At 40.9% G+C, this 21,297-nt stretch overlaps 1 protein-coding gene across 2 annotated transcripts in view; it reads right to left on the bottom strand.

The window, feature by feature from the left end:
* Positions 1-1,170: 1,170 nt before the first annotated feature.
* AMPD3 (adenosine monophosphate deaminase 3) overlaps positions 1,171-21,297 on the bottom strand; it is a 31,499-nt gene continuing 11,372 nt past the window's right edge. For both annotated transcript variants that reach the window (XM_050336305.1, XM_050336306.1), the window contains exons 7-15: positions 14,367-14,561; positions 13,999-14,130; positions 12,978-13,141; positions 11,744-11,870; positions 10,779-10,942; positions 8,676-8,796; positions 6,540-6,713; positions 5,403-5,513; positions 1,171-4,473 (exon numbers count right to left, since the gene is read on the bottom strand). In XM_050336305.1, the coding sequence (XP_050192262.1) occupies positions 4,297-4,473; positions 5,403-5,513; positions 6,540-6,713; positions 8,676-8,796; positions 10,779-10,942; positions 11,744-11,870; positions 12,978-13,141; positions 13,999-14,130; positions 14,367-14,561 (1,365 nt within the window). In that variant the 3' untranslated portion in view covers positions 1,171-4,296. The remainder of the gene's footprint in view (positions 4,474-5,402; positions 5,514-6,539; positions 6,714-8,675; positions 8,797-10,778; positions 10,943-11,743; positions 11,871-12,977; positions 13,142-13,998; positions 14,131-14,366; positions 14,562-21,297) is intronic.

Raw genomic sequence — 21,297 nt, 5'->3', positions numbered from 1 at the left:
TGGATGGGACCCTGTGCTTTTCCAGTAACCACAGTGTGCAATCAGCAGATAGTTTTTCTGGGAACCAGCCGTGTCCCAGTGAGTGTTGTATCTGTGAGGGATGTGACAGCACGTTCTGCTTTTGTATCTGAGCTCTCATGATTAATTATCAGATGTTTGCTTACCTCACTAACCTATGAAGATTCAAATATTTAACACTGGGCATGGGGTTTGTAGGTCTAATATTAAAAAAGAAATTAGCAGTTTTGGGAACTTGGGTAGAACTTTGCCCAGTGTGTGTCTGCTGGAATGAAGAATAAGATCCAGTCGGTAATTAAAGGAGCACTCTGGTTCAAAGTGCTAGTTAAAAATGCAAGGTGCTTTTAGGAAGAAAGCCTAAAGTAGCTGGAAACCTGCCCTTCTGGAATGGTGTGGAAGAAGGTAGAGGGTTGATACAACAGTCTGTGCCTCCATGCTGGTGTGGTTCTGACCCGCTTTAACAGACCTTCAGAAAAATACTTCTCTGTGTGAGACGGTCACGGTGAATGATTAATGGGTTAGTGGTGTTGATGTCTCGCTGTTATAAAGTGTTCCATGGGCTGTTTAACACTGGTAGTTAGGGCTTTGACAGGTATGGGAATGCACATTCTCCAGTTACAGGTGAAGCTGTGCTCTTGTGCTTCACTGGTGCTGCTCACAAACAGAAATAAAGGGTTTGTGTACTGAGAGATGACGTTTTAATCTGCATCTAGAAATCCTTATTATATTTCATATATGTAATATTACATTATATAATTCAATACTCAGATGAGGCTGTAGGATCAGGAAGAGTTGCTCCATGCCCTACCCTGGTGTCCTGTTTGGATGATCAGGGAACCAGGGTGGGCACCAAGAGACAGGTGGGACGACAATGCAATTTCACCTTCAGACCTTAATGCCAGGCTGAACAGTTGGTTTTCATTAACAGCTTTAATTCAGCTAAGTTTTTAGCACCCTCTTCTAAATATCACTTATCATCTTCTTTCTCTCCACTGGGGTGTTTTTCAGTTTTCATGCTGTGGTAGTCCTTTAGTTTGGTTTAGTCTTCTGTACTGCTAACAGTTTAATTACACAGGTTTTCAGCTCTACTTCAATGTGGAGATTTTGAGGAGCTTTTTTGAGAGGTACACACACCAGAAAATGTAAATCATATTCTTTGACAATTCATTAGTTTAATGCTTCCACGAGAGGCAAAAGATAAACATCATTTAACCCAGGCACAGAAAGAAGAAGCCGTTTTTACAGACACCTTTTCAGACTTGCATTTTAACTAGGCAAAGAGAACAGAAAGGTTTAGCCACATAAGAACAATGACAAGGTGATAAGAAGATAAGGTGACCATGGGGTAAGAAAAAAATTATCCTGTAGCAGAGCAAATGCCTGAAGTTTGCTAAAGTAACAGAACAGAAAACAATCACTAGCAATTGTTCAGGTAGATAGGCTGTAAACATCAAATAACCATAATTAACCATTTCAGATGAAGGTATAAAATGCTCTGAGGAAGTCTTGAATAATGTCTGAACCTTACTCCCAGGGCAAATAAGAGAAAACAGGATATTCTTGCAATCTGAAGCCACGTTTACTCCATTCACCACCTCCAGTGATGTTCTTTCAGTCCCTTTCAGCTTGAGTCAAACAGGCTGTGTTGTAAGCAGGCCTGACCCCCAGCACTGCTGGGAGGAATGAGCCACTGCCCTGTCCTGCACTGGAGTCAGCGTGTACAGCAGTGACTCACACAGGATCTCCCTTTCATTCCAGCCGCAGCCTGAGCCCACAGGGTTATTGGGAGCAGCCTCCCATTCGCATGAAAGTGCAACTTCATAAAAAGAAAGGGCAGCAAAGATGAAGAACCGAACTTGGGAATGAATAACTTTTGCCTAATTAAAAGATGACCAAAAGAGATGTAGTAGTGGAAGCTTGCAAGGATGGTGCTTTGTTTCCCCAAATATACTATTAGCCCAGTTTATCCTTAAAAGCAGCACACAAGGAAGCACAGAAAGCAGAACTTGTGGTCATGACCACTTATTGTGGTTATTGTCAAAATCCCAATTACTGTCCATTTACCTGAATATTCAAATCCAGTTTTCCTTTTATTTGTTTTAGTCAGAGCTACAGACCTATTAAAACCTGATGTGTTTGAGGTAAGAAAAGCTGAAAAGGTATTAAACATACACACATTTGGTATAATAGTAAGAAATGTGACAACAAAAGCAACACTGACAGTGATCTTCAGGTGAAACAACCCAAGTAAAGCAATGTTGATCAGATGGAAATACTTAAAACTGAAATTCTTCAATCAGTCATGTTGCTTATTTAGCCTGGATGCAGATGCTTTTCCCAAGTAAATTATGTTGATAAAAATTTATTAGGAGGTTGTACTGATGAAAACAAGGTATCTGCATTTTATGCAGCTAAAATGCTTGGACCATGTTTTCAGACTTCATCCTAAAACAGTCACCAGTCCTGAGATGGCATTATGTGAGCTGCTACAGTTTCTAACAGTGAGCCCAGTGAGCACTGCTGACTAAGAACTTTGGACAATTTTATTCTCAAGCAGTAGAGCGGCGTAACATGGTTGCACGTGATTTTTAGGTGTACAAGGAATACAAAATCTGGCACTAGTTGCACACTAAATACATTAGGCTGGGTCACTGAAGAGCCTAAGTCAAGTCTCCCCCCACCTGTGTGCAGCCCTGTTTTTGGATGAAGAACACCTGCAATCACTGCAGGTCCCTGTGCATGACAGCTGGCTACCTGTGATGGTGACTGGAGGGCCAGAACTCTGCTCGTGTGTCTTGATCTCCCTCTCAGCGGCCTCATTTCCAGGCTGCTTCCTAATAGTCTTTAGGCTTCTCTCTCTCGCATGGGGCTCTTGCAGGGCTGCACAGGTGTAGGAAGTGATCAGGAATTCCTCCTTCCCTTTAGTGCCATTTCCCTGCAATCACCGTTCAGGCCAGCAGGTGCATTTAAAAAGTGTTCCCAAGGTCCTACCTTAGGGACTGCAGGCCTCTGAATTGAGCAGTGCAAGGCTGGACTCACAGAACCCACACCCTCTGCTGCCCTTGGCCTCGAGTGTGTTTTGGTGTGAAATGACGTGCAGCTTCTACAACACACAGATGCCATCACGTTATTACTCATAATCCTTTCTGAATGAGTAGGACTGTGTCTTAAGGATGATCAAATAGGAACAAGATTAAAAGTGATAAATATTCCAGGAGCTGTATTTTACTACCTACTCCATCATAAATAAATAGTTTAACATAACATGATTTGAAGTGACAAGTTTCAAGTGGGATAACTTCTGTACAAATAGACAGCTTGACTTCCCATTCGGCTCTGATCGGCTAAAATACAGACTAAAACAAAGGTGTAAAAATATGTCAGAAGTAGGACCAGAACCCAGGTCTGGTGTTTCTACCACTGATTCATAAGAACACTTCCGTTTTTTCAAGTAAAAAATGTCTCTTTACATGCAACCAAAATTATCTGCATAAACTGTATGTAATTTGAACTGGCATATCCACATATTCCCATTACAAAGCAATAAAAAAAGTGTCAACTTTCAAGGCAAAATTTGTCATGATATAATTAGGCTCATTACAGTGTACAACAGCAATTTTGACACCATGTTTCATACTTGCTAGATTAAAAAGCATTCATCTGCTGTTCTTCACTGACACCCTACATAACAGGAAGTAATTAATTAGTCACTGAACAAGATTACCTGATTTTGGTTTTCCTTGGTTTCCAGGAAACGTTAAGTTAAAAACTGTCGGAACACCGTCCAGAATGAAAGGGTAGCCTCAAAATTATGCACCCCATACAAACTGCTAATGAATAAAGGGTTAAACTTAGGAGTGCTAAATGCCATGACTGGTACTGAGGCTTGCAGGATGCAGCCAGGTGCGTGTGTACTGTCAGCACCTGTGGCATCCTCAGGTGCTCGTCACAGATGCACTGTGGATGTTCTCTCTTGTTTCCCAAGCTACAATGCAGGGCGCAGTTAAGACAATATGAAACAAATCTTACATGATTCTAAGTTTGCATTTAATATTTACAGCAATTTTAAAAAGCCTAATGTTGTGGAAACTGAAATCTTTGCAATGAGGATAATGCAGGAAAAGAAGGCAGCAAATGCTGTTTACCTTCCACAGATACTCTCTTTTTTCTCTGTCCTGCTCAGGTCTGTCCTGGTAGCATCAAAGACAGATAATTTGATGTTAATTAGCATCTTCTCCTGCTTAGGAGTGAAATGTTCTGGTTTCTCTGGGTTCGTAGCTACTTTGACAGAGTAGAAATCTCTTCTGTTCTCATGGCATCGGACAGGAAACTGAGTTCATTGCACAGCGTCTCGTACCTGAAGGCCATCCGGATCTGGGCAACATTTGTCTTTCGGATGTCATTTCCCTCAGGCCCTTCTTTACAGTAATTCACCCCTAAGAACTTCTGTTTTTCCTGTGAACGGGATTAAATGTACAAAGGAAGAAGTCAATTCCACAGCTTCGATTTATTGCAGAAATGAGTGTTTGTTACTTGAGTGAGTCCAGTACGAGTGAAAAGAGCAGCCTCGACCAGCTGGCCATTGAACTCTACTTCAGAGTCTTAACCAGTTTCGGAGATTTTAAGGCCAAAGTTTATACATATAATCACTCAGAAGTGCACTCAGTCTGGCTTGCTAAACCCTCTGTGCTGGTGTTTGGCCTTCACTGCTACATCTTTCATGTAAGAGGTCAAAAAGAGGCTCAGGTTTCCTTTGTTATTTAGATGTTGCACAAGACGAAAATGAGTTGTCACTAAGGGAGTATTGGAAGAAACAACAGAATATACTTCTGAAATCCCTTCACATACCAGCTCCTTGAGAGAAACGTTCAAAAGTGACAGACGAGAGGATGTTCTAAAATAAGGCCTAGAGAAAGTCTTGCCTGTATAGAATTCTAAAGCCAAAAGGGATTTAATCTAATCTGACTGCTTATCTAAACTGGAATATTTTCTGTATTCTCTCTTCTAAGGAAAAACATGTCTTGCTTATGACAGGCAGTTTGTTTTTACTTAATGCAAGACATGATGTATAAAATTACTGGCAATGGGATATCACCCAAATAATTAAAAGTTTGGAACCGGAGACAGAACTGAGTTTAAACAGGCATCTGGCCCCTCTACATGTTTTGGGAATTCCAAAACAAAGCTAAAGGGCAAAAGTAACATTAATACTTTACTTGCAAGTAAGACTGCATAGCAGATAGTCTGAGAATATTTCTGGAATAGAAGACAGGGATGTGCATAAATACACCACATAAGCACCTGCTATTCAGCGTTCAGACTACTGACTGCTCAGTTCCAGCTGGCCCTAACATTCCCAAAGGGGATTTTCCAGCCATAATTACCTTATCTGACAATCCACTCTGCAGAACGCTGTTTCTTGCTATTTCACACAAGTCACAGGTACTAAGTTTCCACACCTGAGCTGCAATGGCATATTCTTCCATGAGAGCTTCCTGTAGCACCAAAATACATTTAAGTTATATGTAAATAAGATATAAATGGGGATGTGTTACTCATTAATAATTAAGGAATTTATACATGCTCTTTAGACAGCTGTGAAAAATTAGAAGTTTAAAACTTTAAAATCACAATTACTATGAACAGAACTGTTTATTTCAAGTTTCCCAAGGACTTCTGTTAAAGAATCAATAGGCACTGGGTGTCCAGTTGTCTTAGTCTAAGAAACTACAGCCTGCAGTCCAGATCCTTAGAGGCATTTATTAGGCAATTCCAGAGGAGATCCCAGGAATAAACACCTTGGAGGACCTAAATCTTCACTGAATATGCACACGGACAGGTAGCAGGGCAGTTTCTCGCCTCAGCCCTTCCACACTGGTGTGCCTGGGCTGGTGCTGTGGGACATCCACATGGAGCCTTTTCCAGCAGAGACAGGTCCCAGGCCAGCAGCCAGCCCGGGGACAGCACAGCAGAGCCAGCCTGTCCTCAGGACACAGCGGGGCAAGGCACGGGCCACTCTGAGGCACAGCCTGACTCCAGTCGGTGCCAAGCACAAAACGAGGCCATCAGAACCAGTGACCAGGCACTTCTGTCCTGCCAGGCCACCCAAGGGCAAGAATCTGTTCCAGTTCAGTGAGCAAACAGCTCATATGTCATCTTGAGATTCCACCTCGTGTTTTTGTAATGTACTTCCCCAGATTTATTAGTAAGGAAACTGGACTTTCCTGGCACTCTAGAGGATTGTTTATGAAGGCTCAAGCCTCCCTTCAGCCTCATCCTTCATTCTATACTTCAACAGCCAACACTGGAGAGCCAAGAGTACCAAAGAAACATAGATTAGGAAATCAGACATTTCCCTCTGAAGCCCAAGAGCGACTGAGAATGGGGAAGAAGAATGAATGAAGTGACTGAAACACATGACACCATATCCTAAGCATAGATACAAAAGAGCTTTCAGGTCATTCTGGACCTGTGTGGTACTGTTGCCAAATTCAAAGCCAATGCTTTTTTGTAACTCTTACCTTTGTGTAATGAAACTGCATAGGATCATCTGTGGAGAGAGAGACGTGCAGTCCCTTATGGAGAAATTCCCTTAGTGGATTTTTGGAGTACTCCAGGAACAGGCTGTTGTTACTAAGTGGAGACATGGCAATGGGTATCTGTGCAAGATAATAAAGGTACTGGAGAACAGGACTCTGCAAAACAAAACACAGCTGGCATTTAATGATATTACGGGATAATGAAAAAAAAGATTTCGGCACTTCAGCACTACAGAGGGGGACTAAGATCAAAAAGTTAGGTTGACATTAAACCCTGACTTCTCTAGAAAATACTTAAAAGTCTGAATTTTAAATGTTACTGATCTTTATAAAAATAATTTACGTTCTTCAATATATGTCACCTTTTTAAAACAAGGTGACTAATACTAATGTAGATTAGTAAGTGTATATAACTATTGTATTATTACATATTATAGGCACTGCATCTGATACTAACTGCATGCCTTCCCCCAAAACCTGAAATTCATGCATAACACATGTACAGGAACCGCTAAGCAATTTGTTATTTTCAAAGCTGCAGTCCAATAGGTCAACTTTAGAAGTAAAAGAAGTTTTAATTAAATAGAAGTCATGTGCTGCTGTTGTACATAATATAAATCTGTGACTGCCTCATCTTTATTATTATTCTGCCTTAACCAACCTATGAACCTAAAAAGTGCCTGTATTAGTGTTATTATTAGTAGCATCTGCTGTGTCAGCTTATCACACCAGGTCAAGCAGGAGAGAGTGAAGAGAAGAATGCTTTGGTCACACACAGCCCTAGTACTACTTAATTTTAAGGAATTACTATTTGTGAACATAGTATCAGACTTTTCTTTGTTCTTGGATATGTTGAAAAATACAAAGATTTTTCCAGCATTAACCAAAAAACCCCAACTTATAAGGGAACTCTTTCTAAAAAATCACAGTAAATTCAGTGCAAGTCTGCCACCCACTGACCAATTATTTTATTTGTGAAACAGTGCCCTGCAGATGAGTTGAGTGATGGTTTTTATTAACTTATGTGCCAGGAATTATAATATTTGTTCTGTCATAACAATCGAGTTCTGTCTAAAATATTGCTGTGTTAGACAGCTATGTTAAATTTCTTGATCAAAATAATCAAACCCTGAATGAACGCTGAAGTACAGAAATGCCAGTCAGGGAATACAACCTTTGTTCGTGTACAGAAAAAAACAGAGCTTTCCTTAAGTTCTTCTGGGACCTAAACCAGGGAGTAGTAACAAGTCTAAGCAAGTCTTGAATTTTTTTCTGTGTAATTTTAGCTCGGAGTAACCAAAAAGAGGTGCTGCCAAGTCTTTGACATATCTGAACAGTTGATCTTCCCTGTAAAGACACAGCTTTAGAATAGGAAGAGCTCTCTTTTTGTAGCTTAAGAAGTAGGAAGTTCAGTTGAGCTTATTTATTTCATTGAATCCTGAAATTGTTTGGTTTAGAAGGGACCTTAGAGATCATCTCTTTCCACCCCCCCTGCCATGGGCACGGATGCCTTTCACTAGACCAGGTTTCTCAAAGCCTCATCCAGCCTGGACTTGAAAACTTCCAGGGATGAAGCATCCACAGCTTCTCTGGGCAAGCTGTTCCAGTGCTTCACCACCCTCACAGTGAGGAATTTCTTCCCAGTACCTACTCTGACCCTGCCCTCTTTGAATTATCCCTTATCTATCCCTGCCTAGCCCTGTGCAAAGCCCCTCTCCAGCTCTCTCAAAGCCCCTTTAGGTACTGGAAAGTGCTACGTGGTCTCCATGGAGCCTTCACTTTTCCAGGCTGAAAAACCCCAACTCTCTTAGCCTTTCCTCATAGGAGAGATGCTCCAGTCCTCTGAACATCTTCATGGCCTTCTCTGGATTCCCTCCAAAAGATCCAACGTGTTCTTGTGTTGGGGTCTCCCAAGACCGGAATGCCAGCACTACTCCAGGTGGAGTTTCTGACCAAACTGAAGAGTTACTTATGCCTTGCTAAGAAAGTTAATTGATGGGGCAGCCCAATAACTAAAGTGGGCTGCCCAGATACAGTCATTTTGGTGCTGCTGTTTGAACCAGTGACTGATGTGTCAGCACACAGTGATCAACCTTTAGGTGAGCAACCAAACAATACCTTCTTCAAGAGCAGTCCGTGAGAGATGTTGTCTGCGGTCAGGAAGGCTGACACAAGGTGTGTGATGGACCCAGCTTCTCCACAGTGAGGGCGAAACAGGAAAGTGCACATGCCTCTTTCCCTGAGGAGATTAAAAGCAAGTTCCACTCACAAAAAAATGCACTGCTCTTTATCTATTTGGTATATAATTTGTCATTAATATGGTAACTTAAACGAAGAAAATTAAAAGTTACACATTCTCACAGTTTGATGTGACATTTAATCAGGCCTACCTGTGGGCTGCTGTCTAAAGGGACCCTTCCACCACCTGACATATTTGTGTCTTCCTCCTTCTTCCCTGCCCCAGTTACACCTCATTTAGCAATTCTCTGGCTGCTGGGTGAACAGTTACTGAACACAATTCAGTTGAGGGAACTGACAGATGAAAAATCAAGTGAACCAATGCAACCTGTGACTGCAAAATTCCTAATTCAAAATGAGGGAAGAGGTGGAAGCACATTGCCAAGAGTTAGCTAACACTACCTAGTGTGAAGAGAACCTGCCATCTCACCACATTAAGTGTAGCATAAAACCACACCCTGAGAAGCAGAGATGATTCAGGAGAGTTAGGTATTACACTAGACTTCACACTGCAATTTCTAGGATTATGTTATCATCTATATTAAAAATGACATTGGGTTTTAGGTTATAATGGACTCTGTTATTCAGTGTAGACAAATGTCCTGTAAGTATTTGGAGATGTTCAAAACAAAGAATTTCAACAAGGAGTGCTAGAGTATAAGGCAATTCATAAGGATGTAATTAATCCATCCTCACTAATACCACCAAAAGGATAAACCAGTCTTGTCATGGACTGGCTGTCTGGACTCAAATACTCAGTATGCTTAACAGGGTGAACAGTTAAGCATACTCATGGATGAATTGTGTCATTATCTCATGCAGCTGTAAAGAATATTTAATGATTATCTGGGGGGATTTTAAAACAGTAGTTGAAATGACCTTGAAGGTAAAAAAGAAATGTGTAAGTTCTGACAGAATCTGTCTTTGGAATAGAAAAAGCATGTACACTACAGAGGACGTAAAGGAAAGTCAGGACAAAGGGATGACTTAGATAACTAAGTCATGTCTTAGTGTGTCCTTTCCATTACAGAGTTAAAACTTACAACCAGGCCTGTTTGTTGCACCTACAAGGTAATTTAAGGTGGGCATTCTTATTATGAGTTTGGATCAAAGAGAATAATAGAGAAAGAAATGCTTGAAGTAGCAGTGGGAGAGAAAAACTAACATTTTGAATGTTAACTTGGATAAAATGTTAAAATGACAGATCTGTGCACCTTTTGTAAGAAAATCCCCAAACATTTGATAAATAATAATGAAGCAAATCCTTGCAAGGTAAGTGATGACACTGTCATATCAATGGACAACCTCACTGTGCCTCAGCTGGAGTCACTTGTGCAGATCACTCAGTGAGGTAGCTGCAAATTTAGCAACATAACCTCATGTTGAATTTCAGGCTTTACTGAGCCTGATGCCAAAACCTGCTGTGAGGGTCTGATCTCACAGCCAGGATCGTAACTCCCTGCATCACTTGCCCAGACACTGGTCTCAGAGGTAGAAAAACTGAGTGAGTCAACAAGCATGCTAAAATAAGTTAGCTAGAGGTGCAGTTAATAATTGTGTCCTACTTTGTCTGATAGCAGCAGCCCTTAAACCAGTATTTCACAACAGAACTTAAATTATTCTTAAATTACCAGGAAGCTACCAAGAGGCAGGTACATTATATTTGGAAATCCACTGTGAAACGAAGCAAAGATCAGTAAGTCAGTATTGTGGGGTTTCTCTTTTTGTTTTGCTTGATATATTCAGCTTTAAGGAATTAAAAAAACCCACAGAAATGCACACAAATATCAAACCAAGATATTAATCTGATGCCCTTACAATTTCTGAGTATTTAATTTGAATTAATTTTGTAGTTAGTATTTTCAAAGTAACTCATGTACTCCTCATGGACTCTCTAAAATAATTCAGAAGATATGTAATCTAGACAGTTAGAGACCAAGATACTGACTTTCTGGAAGCTTGCAAAAGAGAAAAATGACTTACCTCCTAAGGTTGTTTAGCAACATGATGTTCACGTACATATAATACAAATAATAGCTATACGGGGGATTCTTCTCGCTAGTCCAGAGGTCAGGGTTAAGGCTCTTGTCAGAGAACATATGGCCACTGTGTTTGGATTCATCATCAACGCTGTCAAAGCCAGTCACCTGGTGGGAGGAGAGATTCACAGAAACCAGGGTTTTCAAGAAGCAAATTTCAAATGTCACTTACTCTTGTTTCAGGACTTGCTTGAACAAAGCCTCCAGTCCCTCTTCCTTCATCTCCCTGCTGTGCCAGCAGTTCTGCTGCCCTGCCCTCCTGCCATGCCATGCAGACAGCAGGAATAACGTGTTTTCTTGAAATAAGTTTCACCCATTTTTTAGTTCTGATGCAAACAGGAAGCCCGGGTGCACAGCAGCCCTCAGGCTCCTGGGGGGGCTTACGGGGCTGTAGGACTCCCTCAGATCCAGACTATAATCCTTTGAACTCATCTGCTGTGTTATTTGATAGGCAGCTGAAGGCCAGAGGCTCCCAGGAAACCTCAGAGTTCCCTTCTGGGGCACACTCAGACATGTCTCTCTCAACCTTTTCCCAGCATCCCGAGTTCCACCAGGATCTACACAATGCTTCCTTTCAGCTGCCCTCCTTTTGGAGAGCAGTCCCAGAGGAAAGCTCAAAGTACACATCCTGGACTGAGATGCAGGAGAGCATGCAAATGTTTTTGGTCCTGGCTGAAAGGACAAATAAATAGCTGTTGAGCTGTTGCAGAGGAAACAAACAGCAACTATTTCACAACAGGACCTCGCTCAGACTTCTGTTAAATTACAAGCAATACAATAATATAATAATACAAGCAATCCATGGAGAAGGAAACTTTTTTAGTGTTTGGGAAGAGCTGTGGATGAAAAAAGAATTATGAGTAGAAGAGGATCCATTTCACGTGAGACAGAAAACCCAAACATACTTACATATTTAAGGAATAGGTGCAATTCTTTGTGGTCTTTGGGATTGATTGTTGCTTCAAACAAAGGTAAAAAGATGTTCTCCAACATCTTCCCAAAACTAGGCAGAATATTTTTAGACCTAAATATGTCACTGAAGGGGAAAAATATAGACATATTTTTTAATTAGCTTGTATTTTCTTCCACTTTCATATTTTCTGTTATTTGTGTGTATTCTACAGCTTCAGTTCCACCAGGACTCTGAAGCTCAATGTCAGGGCAGGGATCTGTGCTCTGTTTCCTGGCACTTTGCTTCATCCAGGCTCTGCTGAAGCTCCAAAAATAGAGGCAGTGTGCAGGGGGAGATGCTGTCTCAACAACAGCGACCCTTTCCCTTGCAGCAAAACAAATACTGACCGGGGAGATGAAGAATTATCTCCCATGAAAGATTCTGTTTTCTGAGGCTGTAGCTACTCCAAATGAAAGCAGCATGTTCTGCTGGAGTGAGCCTTTCAGAAAAGAGGGACAGTACTTCTGTGAGCTGTTAAGGGCATGACTTACTCCAAGTGCTGACTGCACTGTGTGTACAAGAAATTGCTGTGTAAGAAATCAGAGAAACTTCCTCACTCTGGGGGATATATGTGAGTGTGACAGCTCTTTCTCCACTCATATTCCAACTATGACATCTCAAAACATGAAGCTCAGCTATGAAGGCTGACAGGATTATCAAGGGAGACTGTATTACAATAAACAGTATTGGAAACAGTGAAATCCCAAAGGATGCTCAAAAACTAAGAAAAACTGATACCCATTTAAGCTGGAAAATCATCAGTTTGGGTTGTGTTTCCAAGTTCACTGTCATTTAGTCACTGATCTTGATGGTAACAATTTTACAGAGCATTTTCTACTCTTTCATGGAATTCAAGAGTGGATTATCTCATTACTAAACTATATTTTAACTTGCCTTTGAACGCAGCTTGATTTCACCCAGTTGTAATTTTTGGTTTCAGTATCTTCAGGCTTACAAATAATTCACAGTAGTTTTGAACGGCTTCATAAAGAGTAGATTCAAACCCCATCTCCTCTATTCCACCCCCAGCCTGTCAGGAAAACTGCACCAATGGCCAAAAATAAATTTCCCAAGCTATTGCTTATAAACAGAACTACAGGACAGCTAATGAGCCATCTAAATATTACCAGAAATAAAGTCATTGGTATGATTTCAAACTATGAAAATTACCAAGAGCTCCTGATTACTTACTAGATTCTGGGAACCTGAATTATCCAGCGCATATTAGGGGAATAAACTTTATGCTTAATGAACCATTTTGCCAAGTTCAGCCATTCATCTGGAGACCGTCCATAAATGGATAAGCGGGGTTCTGTATACTGGTACTTACTTTCTTCTAGTTCACGGGCTACTTCCTAGTAAGTAATAGATATATTTGCTTTAATATGGATACTGAAGATCATTTACAGCTAGTAATAGATTTATCACTGTATTTTGCTCAGACCAGACATAACTGCATTGAACCCTTTAAAGATAAAGGGAATCTCATGTCTACTAATCTATTATTTTATTTGAGGCATCTTAATAATCTACCATCAAGCTGTCTCATATCATTTGAGAATAACTGTATATATAAGAGTATAACTAGCACCTAGATTTAGAGGACAATATTCTTGTGCAGTTATTACTAACACCTTCATCAGGCCTATGTTTAAAGTTGGTAAATGTCTACATAAAATATTGCAGACCAATTGAGAATCTGACCCAGAATCCATGGTAGTAAGCAACTTTAAGGCAGTTCATTTTCGACAAGCACTTCTATAAATTTCAGGAAGAGGTGACACTAGATCACAAAAACTACTGATTTTTTTGTTCTAAGAAATTGATTTGAAGCCTGTTGCAGGCATGTGCAGATAGAGGTTTCTGCAGAGGCACTCCCCTAGCTCCTCCTTCCCCAGCAGCTCCCACTAACCAACTACATCCTAACAAAATATTCAGCCAGTGATTTCACCCTCGGCCGCTCTCCATTAGTTTGAAACTGCCACAACTCTGCTTTGAGCTCATACACAGCTTATGTGCACGTTCCAACTCATCAAATTATTCAGAAAGCAGCAGAGGCTGACTTAGCAGAGGTCTTCTCTGAGGAGTTGCTAGAGCGAGACCAATACTTGGAATCACTAAAGCACAGTGTTACCTCTAGATGCAAATGCCAGCACAAATCTATTCCAAACCTTCCTTTCTCTACAGCTGGAAAAGCTTGAAACTTATTTACCTTGACCATACGAGCAAAATATTCACCACCAATATAGTTCTCGGTTTTCAAGTACAAGTCCCTCAGCTCACTGGCACCAACTGGATTGTACTTGGAATTGAATTTGTCAAATCGATGAAATGTTTGACGACCCTGGAGGAGGAAAAAACCCAAATAACCATGGTTTTAAGAACACACAATAGTTTTGAAATTAAATTGCCTAGCAATAAAAGGCACAAAAAGAAAAAGCCTGTGTAAAATTACTTCAGACATGCAATGTAGCCAAATTCTGATTTAATAAGTTATCATGCAAAAACCGTAGAAAGCAGAGTTTCGCACTCGGAAAACGTCTCTTTTTCTCATTTATTTTGTAATTTTACTAGACTTACTGCGTGGACATCTAAAGAGTCTACAGTGAGGTCATAGGGGTCCATGTGAAGGCTTTCAAAGACTTGCTTTAAAGTCATCTTCCTGCCTTTTTTCTCTGCAACAATCCTGTCAGGCTCCGTTTGATAGGTGTGCTTAATAAACCTCAGTAAGTGCTTCTGGTTCATGCAAGCAGCAGCGTGGATATGAGTATCAACCTGAAATCAAAAGGTTATTCATGCTTATCATCCATAAACCTCAGTTAGCAAAGTATCCATGTCAGTGACAAAAGTGACTAAAGCCTTCTAAAATGTTCCTTAAATGGATTCGTGCCTAAGCAAATCAAAACGTTTCAGAACCCTGAGATTTTGATTTGGGGGGGAATAATAAGCAGAACTATAAGTAAAGTAGCCCTTAACTAATAGTGTCCTATTTAAATAAGAAAATTTTCAGTGAGACACATTCTAAGACATTCAAATTAAATTTGATGCTTCCTTAAAGGATACCCCGATCCTTTAGTATCCTTTTTTTCCTTCATGAATGAACAAAGTCTTTCTAGTATAGACTGCAATTATAACTATCCTCTCTGACTAAATGGACCTGGAGTTCTCAGGCATTTCCAAAAGCGCAGTTTGTTTTTGTATTTCAACCATATGAAGTCATATTAGGTCACCAGAACCAAAGAACATACACATGAGAGACTTCTGTCACTATTTTTTCCAAGTTTAATTATAAGACAGCAGCTCATAATGCTGATGTGTTTTTCAGATCTCTTTTCTTAGATCTCCTCACACACTAAGGGAAGTGCATATTCCATCTAAAGACCTGGATATAAACTTAACCATAATCATGTAATTGTTAATCACTGCCTAATTCAAATATACCAGACACATTAAAGCTAAATAAACAAGCAAGAAACACCTTGCTATCTCAAAGCACAGAACGTGAAGTAAGTTACTAATGCACAATAAATAATACTGTGTCTAAAACAGTGGGGGAAAAAAAGCTGTGCTTATCATATCACACTCCTCAGAGTACTTGTATAGATATTTGAGCCCAAGTGCATTTTATACATATGTTTATTCAGGTTAATAAACATTTTCTGGTTTAGCTTATTGTTTACTATAAACTATTCCTGGATCAGTGAAATACTGTTGGACTCAGTCAACTTGTATGAGAGTGAAAATAACAGTTAACAGATGCCCTGTAAGCTCTAAACATTCAGGAATAGCAAGTCATAAGCACAGAATACAGGCGTAGGGAACCTGAGTAATCAGTGTAGTTTATTTAATTTCAGAATGCACTGGCCTCAGCAGCAGCTCAGCTACTGGAATTAATGAGTCTTGAAAAAAAGCCAGAACAAAACACAACACAACACTTCCTCTTTATTTAAATCCACATGAATTTGCTGCTGTCAGGAGAGGAAGGAGGCAAAGCAAGGACGGGTTTTGTTTCTTTTGTTTGCCTGTGCACGAGGATCACATGACACGGTAGTAACTGCACTGCTTTTAAAATCCTGCTTCCCCTTGAGAAATCATTCCCTGAGTGAGCCCCTGCCAGCCACTGAGCTCCTGTGACACCTTCTCCAGTCACCACAAACACATCACATGCAGCTCAGCTAACCAGGTTTATTCTGAGAACCAAGACCTTCCTTTGTTGTTTTTTTAACTCCTCCTTCTCACTAAACATGTATATCCCAAAAGTTAGGAGACCTTTCTGAACCTCCTTCCTGCTTTTTCCAGAGAATATGCAGTACTTTAGCTACCCTTTCTTATTACCCAATATATTTTGGCCTTTAAGGAAGCAGCAACTTCAGTAAGAGTCATAAGACTCAAGTCAAAAGTCATAAAAGTATCACAAAGCTTTTTGACTTCATTGTTTTTTAGAAGCAATGCAACTTTTTGAAAGGTTTCAGTGGCATGAGCTTTGAGCTACCCAAGCACACAGTGAGTTACTGTTTATGCTCTTGTGTATTTTCACCATTCAGGGTGCAGTCCTAGCTAAATGAAATATCTGAACACAGAATCCTTAGACACAGCAGACATGGGCTGAATTGGTGAGGGATATTGTCACTGTTGTTATTATTATTTGAAATGTTACCATGCTAAGAGATTGTTACTAATTTCATTGTTATTCATTATGAAAGGCTTCTACTAAAAGAATCTGAACACATTGGGATCATGTAAGGGGGACAAATGCCCCCTTTGCCTCCTGCCTCTCCCCAGAAAAGACAAAATCAGTCCCATTTTAAGCTGTTCTTCATACACTACTTGAAGTAAGCTGAAGCTTTTCTGGGCCACAAATAACAAGCCTCTGCCACAAGGCCTACTTGCTTCTATTTGCAAACATTCTGCTTGCATTTTCGAATTTGCTATAGTGCCACTCCAGCCCAGTTTCTCCTTAGTGGAAAAAAAACAGGGTTCCATGCCCTTAGCCAGATTTCCTATTGCATTTCTTATTCTCCCCTCCCCCAGGACAAAACCTTTCACTCAAGGTCACATTAATCTTCAAAGAAGAGAAAAACAGAATGAGAAACAGAAGCCTGTCTTGGAACACAATATTAGGCCTTCAGAGAACTCTCCTTTTTAAAAAATGAAAACAATTGTTAACATAAAGGTTTAATTCTTTTAATTCCATCCTTCAAGCAATGGTGGACATCAGTTTTCTTGCAATTCAAGGTAGAATGGTAGAATTCCCTTCACTCAGCAGTTCTCCATGTAATGAAGACAACCTTTCTTCCTCTGCACCTTTCAGTTCAGACTGAGAAGGGGCCACCTTCCTTTCCTTATTGACCTGCACTTCTGCCTGCAGGCCTTGGGCTGAAATGCACACACTTCTCAGTCAAGGTGGTTACATCTGTGTACAACTTACAGCTTGAAAGAGTTCCCATTGCCCTCCAAATCACCTCTCACCAGCACCAACTTCCATAAAACTACTCTGCCTCCTCCCTTATCTTCCCACATTCCTTCTCTTTCCTTCCACCATCTCTCAGATCTCCACAAAACATCCATCTCCTATCTATTTATGGATGCTTATCTGTGCATATCAGGCACAGTGTTGCACTGAATTAGGCACATGAGCTAGAGTCAGACTGCTAAGGGGTAAGTGCAGCAAAAAGAAAGCCAAGGCCACCCCTGTTTAACGACACTGAACTTCTCCGGTGTGGAGGTCAGTCGTGTCCACAGCTCCACACTACTGCATTTTCTGAACACATACACTTGAGCTCGTAAATACTTCCAGCTCTGGGATGCAGGAACTTGGCACCAAATCCTCTGCAAGCTTTACTTCCATGCTGGATTGAAAGGAAATCATTCCACATCCCACTGCTAAATTCCCTGCTCACCAATACAGCCATACTGCCTTAACTCTTCAGATTGGATGGCAACAGCTTTATACAACATGCTTGATTCTCTGCTTGCAGTTCTGTAACAGGCATAACAGAGGCACAAAATACTCTGCCCTAGGGTAGAGCAGGAATGCTCCTGGCAGTAGAAATAGTCCTTAGAGCTTGTGAGCTTGCTTAATTCATAATTATGGCATCCAGAGCAACCCAGAAACCAGGAGAGACAAGATGAGAATCCCCGTGTCTCCAGCATCTTGTTTGGCTGTACTTGCAAAACACAGAATCAACCCCCAGAGTGTCTGTATTCAAATAAGTACAGAAATACACTGCTGGGAAAAGAAACAAAACTCTTTTTCTGTTAATTACTAAAAGAAAGGATAGAGGAAAAGCTTCCTTGATGGTCTCTACAGAAATTCTGCATTATAATGATTGATGCCTTTACACCTGATCGTAGTTTGTGCTCACTTGCAAGACTGAGGCTGGACACAAGGATTTATCGCAGCATCTCTGCAAGACACGAGGGCAGAAGTAGCACTCCCAGTGCTTTGAAAGCACAGCATACAGCTTTGCTGCCAGTTATCAGTGGCAAGGCACATGTCATGCTAACCAAGGTGCACAGGGGCATTCCCTCTGCACCTCATGCTAACCCATAAGTCTTCCCTTTCGCTATCATTTTGGTTGATATGATGAAACCATTTCAGAACCAAAGTCAGTAAGTAGGTACTGAGAGAAAAAAGAAAAAAAAAAAGAAGCAAACTCAGAATGAATCAAAGTTCAGGGAAGTTAAGGTATAGATTCAGTGTTCACCCATGAGGCTTGTAATCATGTATTTAAAAAGCAGACATCTGTTAATTTAATTCAGTCTTTAGTGAGATCTATAGAATTTAGTATCATATAAACCCACTCTAACTTCCTTTCTTACAAGTAACAAGTGGTATTTCAACTCTGTGGTCGTAAAAACCAGCTAGAATTTACTTCCTTTTTGTCTAACCAATAGTTACTAAAAACCAGCCTAAATGCAAACAGTGAGTCACAGCAGCAGCCAGCTATTGCAGTACAGCACTGAGCAGGGCTGTGTGAGACACTGCAGCATTGCCTTCTTCCATGCCCAGTTCCCCAGCCCCAGCCAAAGCCCTGCTGCCACACAAGGCTGGGCATCTGAGTGAGCCTACTGGGAAGGAGAATGTCACATGTAAGAGGCACTGCTAGGACATATCCCCTCAGGTCTGGTTTGCTGACACACTGAAATAATGGCTACACAGAGAAAGAACATCGGAAGAGCCTTAGGCTGTAATTGTTTCATCTTTCGAAAATTACATCAAAGCTATTTGCAGTGAAGGACACCTCCTGCAATTAGCAATATTTTAATAAAACTAAAATAATATTCAGGTGTAGGTCCTTTATTTGAAGGTGTATTTCAGCTAAAAAACTTAACTGTCTGCTTTGAATTATCTGAGGTTGTTGGGCACAGAGGCATTTTGGAAGCCCTGCTCACCTACTTGTTTTGGAGAGCAAGACACCCTGGTACACAAAGGTTACAACCCAGTTCTGAGTTTGTCCCACCATAGAGCTAAACTCTTATTCCTTAACTTCATCCTTAGTGCAGGCAAACCAGGAGTTATGTGTGCTGACTGCACTTTGCTGTGCATCAGCTGGAGGACCTGGCAGAGCCCTGCTGATGGCAGACTCAAGGGGCTTCTCTAAAGTCAGCACTGTCCTGCATGCACAGTTGTCCACCTCCTGTGGGGAGCCAGCTGGAGCCAGCCACACTGTCTTAGCACCTGTGGATTCTTGTCTGTCTAGAGAAATACGTGTTATCTTTATTAAAGGGCAATTTTCCAGGTCTAGCATGATCAAAACATATCTTTGGCTGCACTCTGGTTAAGTTCAATACATAAGATATAATACATACATGCCATGTACGAAACAGGTGAACTCACTGGAGGAGAATCCTATTAAATCAGGAAAAAAAAGGAGGGGAGAGGAGGCAGGGGAAAAAAATAGTAACCTTTGGTTGTCATGCCAGCAATTAATCCTGGCCAGCTTTCTACTGTACCTTTCTAAAAGCAGTAATACACATTCACTGATTGACCTTGCCACTGCATTCACAACTGCTCTAATTTTGGCAGTTTCCATCAGTTACTTTGGCTGTTTTGTATAAGCAAACAAGATTTTACCAGGATCTCCACACCGGTGTCCGAAGGGTGGAATAGACAACTTCACCAAGCCTTTTGGAGGGTGAAGCTTATTTCTTGCTTTCCTTGTGAGCAAGATGCACTGTCTAGGATTGACTAACAGAGAGAGACATCTTGAAAAAATAGGCCAAGAAGTTCTGCTTTCAAGAGTTTCACTACTAATACTGTTATTAGGGAGGAAGCACTTCAGGGAAGTTACAGTTCCAAACATTGCTTGGGTTAGCAAGACAGATGGAACAAAAGATTATTTGGGGGCTTACAGGAAATGTATCTTTCCAGAGTGCTTTAGAAAATTACTACTTGTAAGCTTGCTTCATAGAAATACTTTGAGCAAGATTAACTCTGTGCAGCAAGAATTTTTAAAGCAGTAACTGGCAGCAGGAATGATCTCTGGCAGAGGACAGCAAGCTTGTTCCTGCTCTCTTGAATTTGGGTGTTGCCAGAGGGGAAGCAATGCACATTTTGTGCTTTTGGACAGCATGAATCCATTTGTAGAAGGGCTTATTTAACAGTACGTAATTAAAAAATAATAAAGATACGCCCAGAGACATTGGACAATTGCTTTTATATCAAAAGCTGAACTTAGCAAGTACAATCCTGTTAATCACAACTTCTCAGTAATCAAATTGATTGTGGCAATTACCCAATCCACACCTCTGTCCTCTGCGTGTCTCAGTCCGCACGTGCTTTATTATTAAAGCCTCTGTCAGCCAGTGAAGTGTTTTATCTGAATGCGGCACAAGGAAATATCTTGTCCAGGGTTATGTCAACTTAGGAGCTGAGTCCGTGCCACCTGAGTCCTGCTTGAGTGAATTAGCTGACAGATCCTCCCGTCCCTACACTGAACAGATGGAAGTGTGAAATGCATTAGAATCTACCTGACAGCTCATCTGCTTCTCCCCTTGTGATGGCCACTGGAACAGCCAACAAGCACTTTTGTTTAGCAGGGTTTGTCTTGGACAGTTTGTTCTCACAACAGTAACAAGCACTCAGTAGGCAGCAAGCACACTGGGCACTACAGGGAAAAGCCAAGAGAACTTTTTGATGCACCAGCACTAACCAGAACCTAACAAGAAGGATTAGTAAACCCTGAGGTTACAAAATAAGGATTACCATTTCCACTTGCATATAGAAGCAGTGCAGAATGGACCTGAAGTGGTTAAAAACACCAGCAACAATTACTGCTTTGTGAAGAAATCTCACCTATCAAATGAAGCATTATCTCTCCAGTAACTTCCTCTTCACTTCAGGACAGGGAAGCAAATGAAGCAGCCTAACACTGTTACTTTGAAGAGAACACAGCTCCCATGGGTGTGAATATGTCAGGAAATTAAATCAGCTCCCTGATTCCCTACCTGTCTCCTAATTACATCCCAGGGTACCTCAGAGGCAGCCAAGACTATGACTCAAATAATC

The sequence above is a fragment of the Myiozetetes cayanensis genome, unplaced genomic scaffold (genome assembly GCF_022539395.1).
Source record: "Myiozetetes cayanensis isolate MyiCay16 unplaced genomic scaffold, myiCay2020 scf6-25, whole genome shotgun sequence".
NCBI lineage: Eukaryota > Metazoa > Chordata > Aves > Passeriformes > Tyrannidae > Myiozetetes > Myiozetetes cayanensis.
Note: the sequence above shows the minus strand (reverse complement) of the source record. Positions and strands in the feature narration are given on the sequence as shown.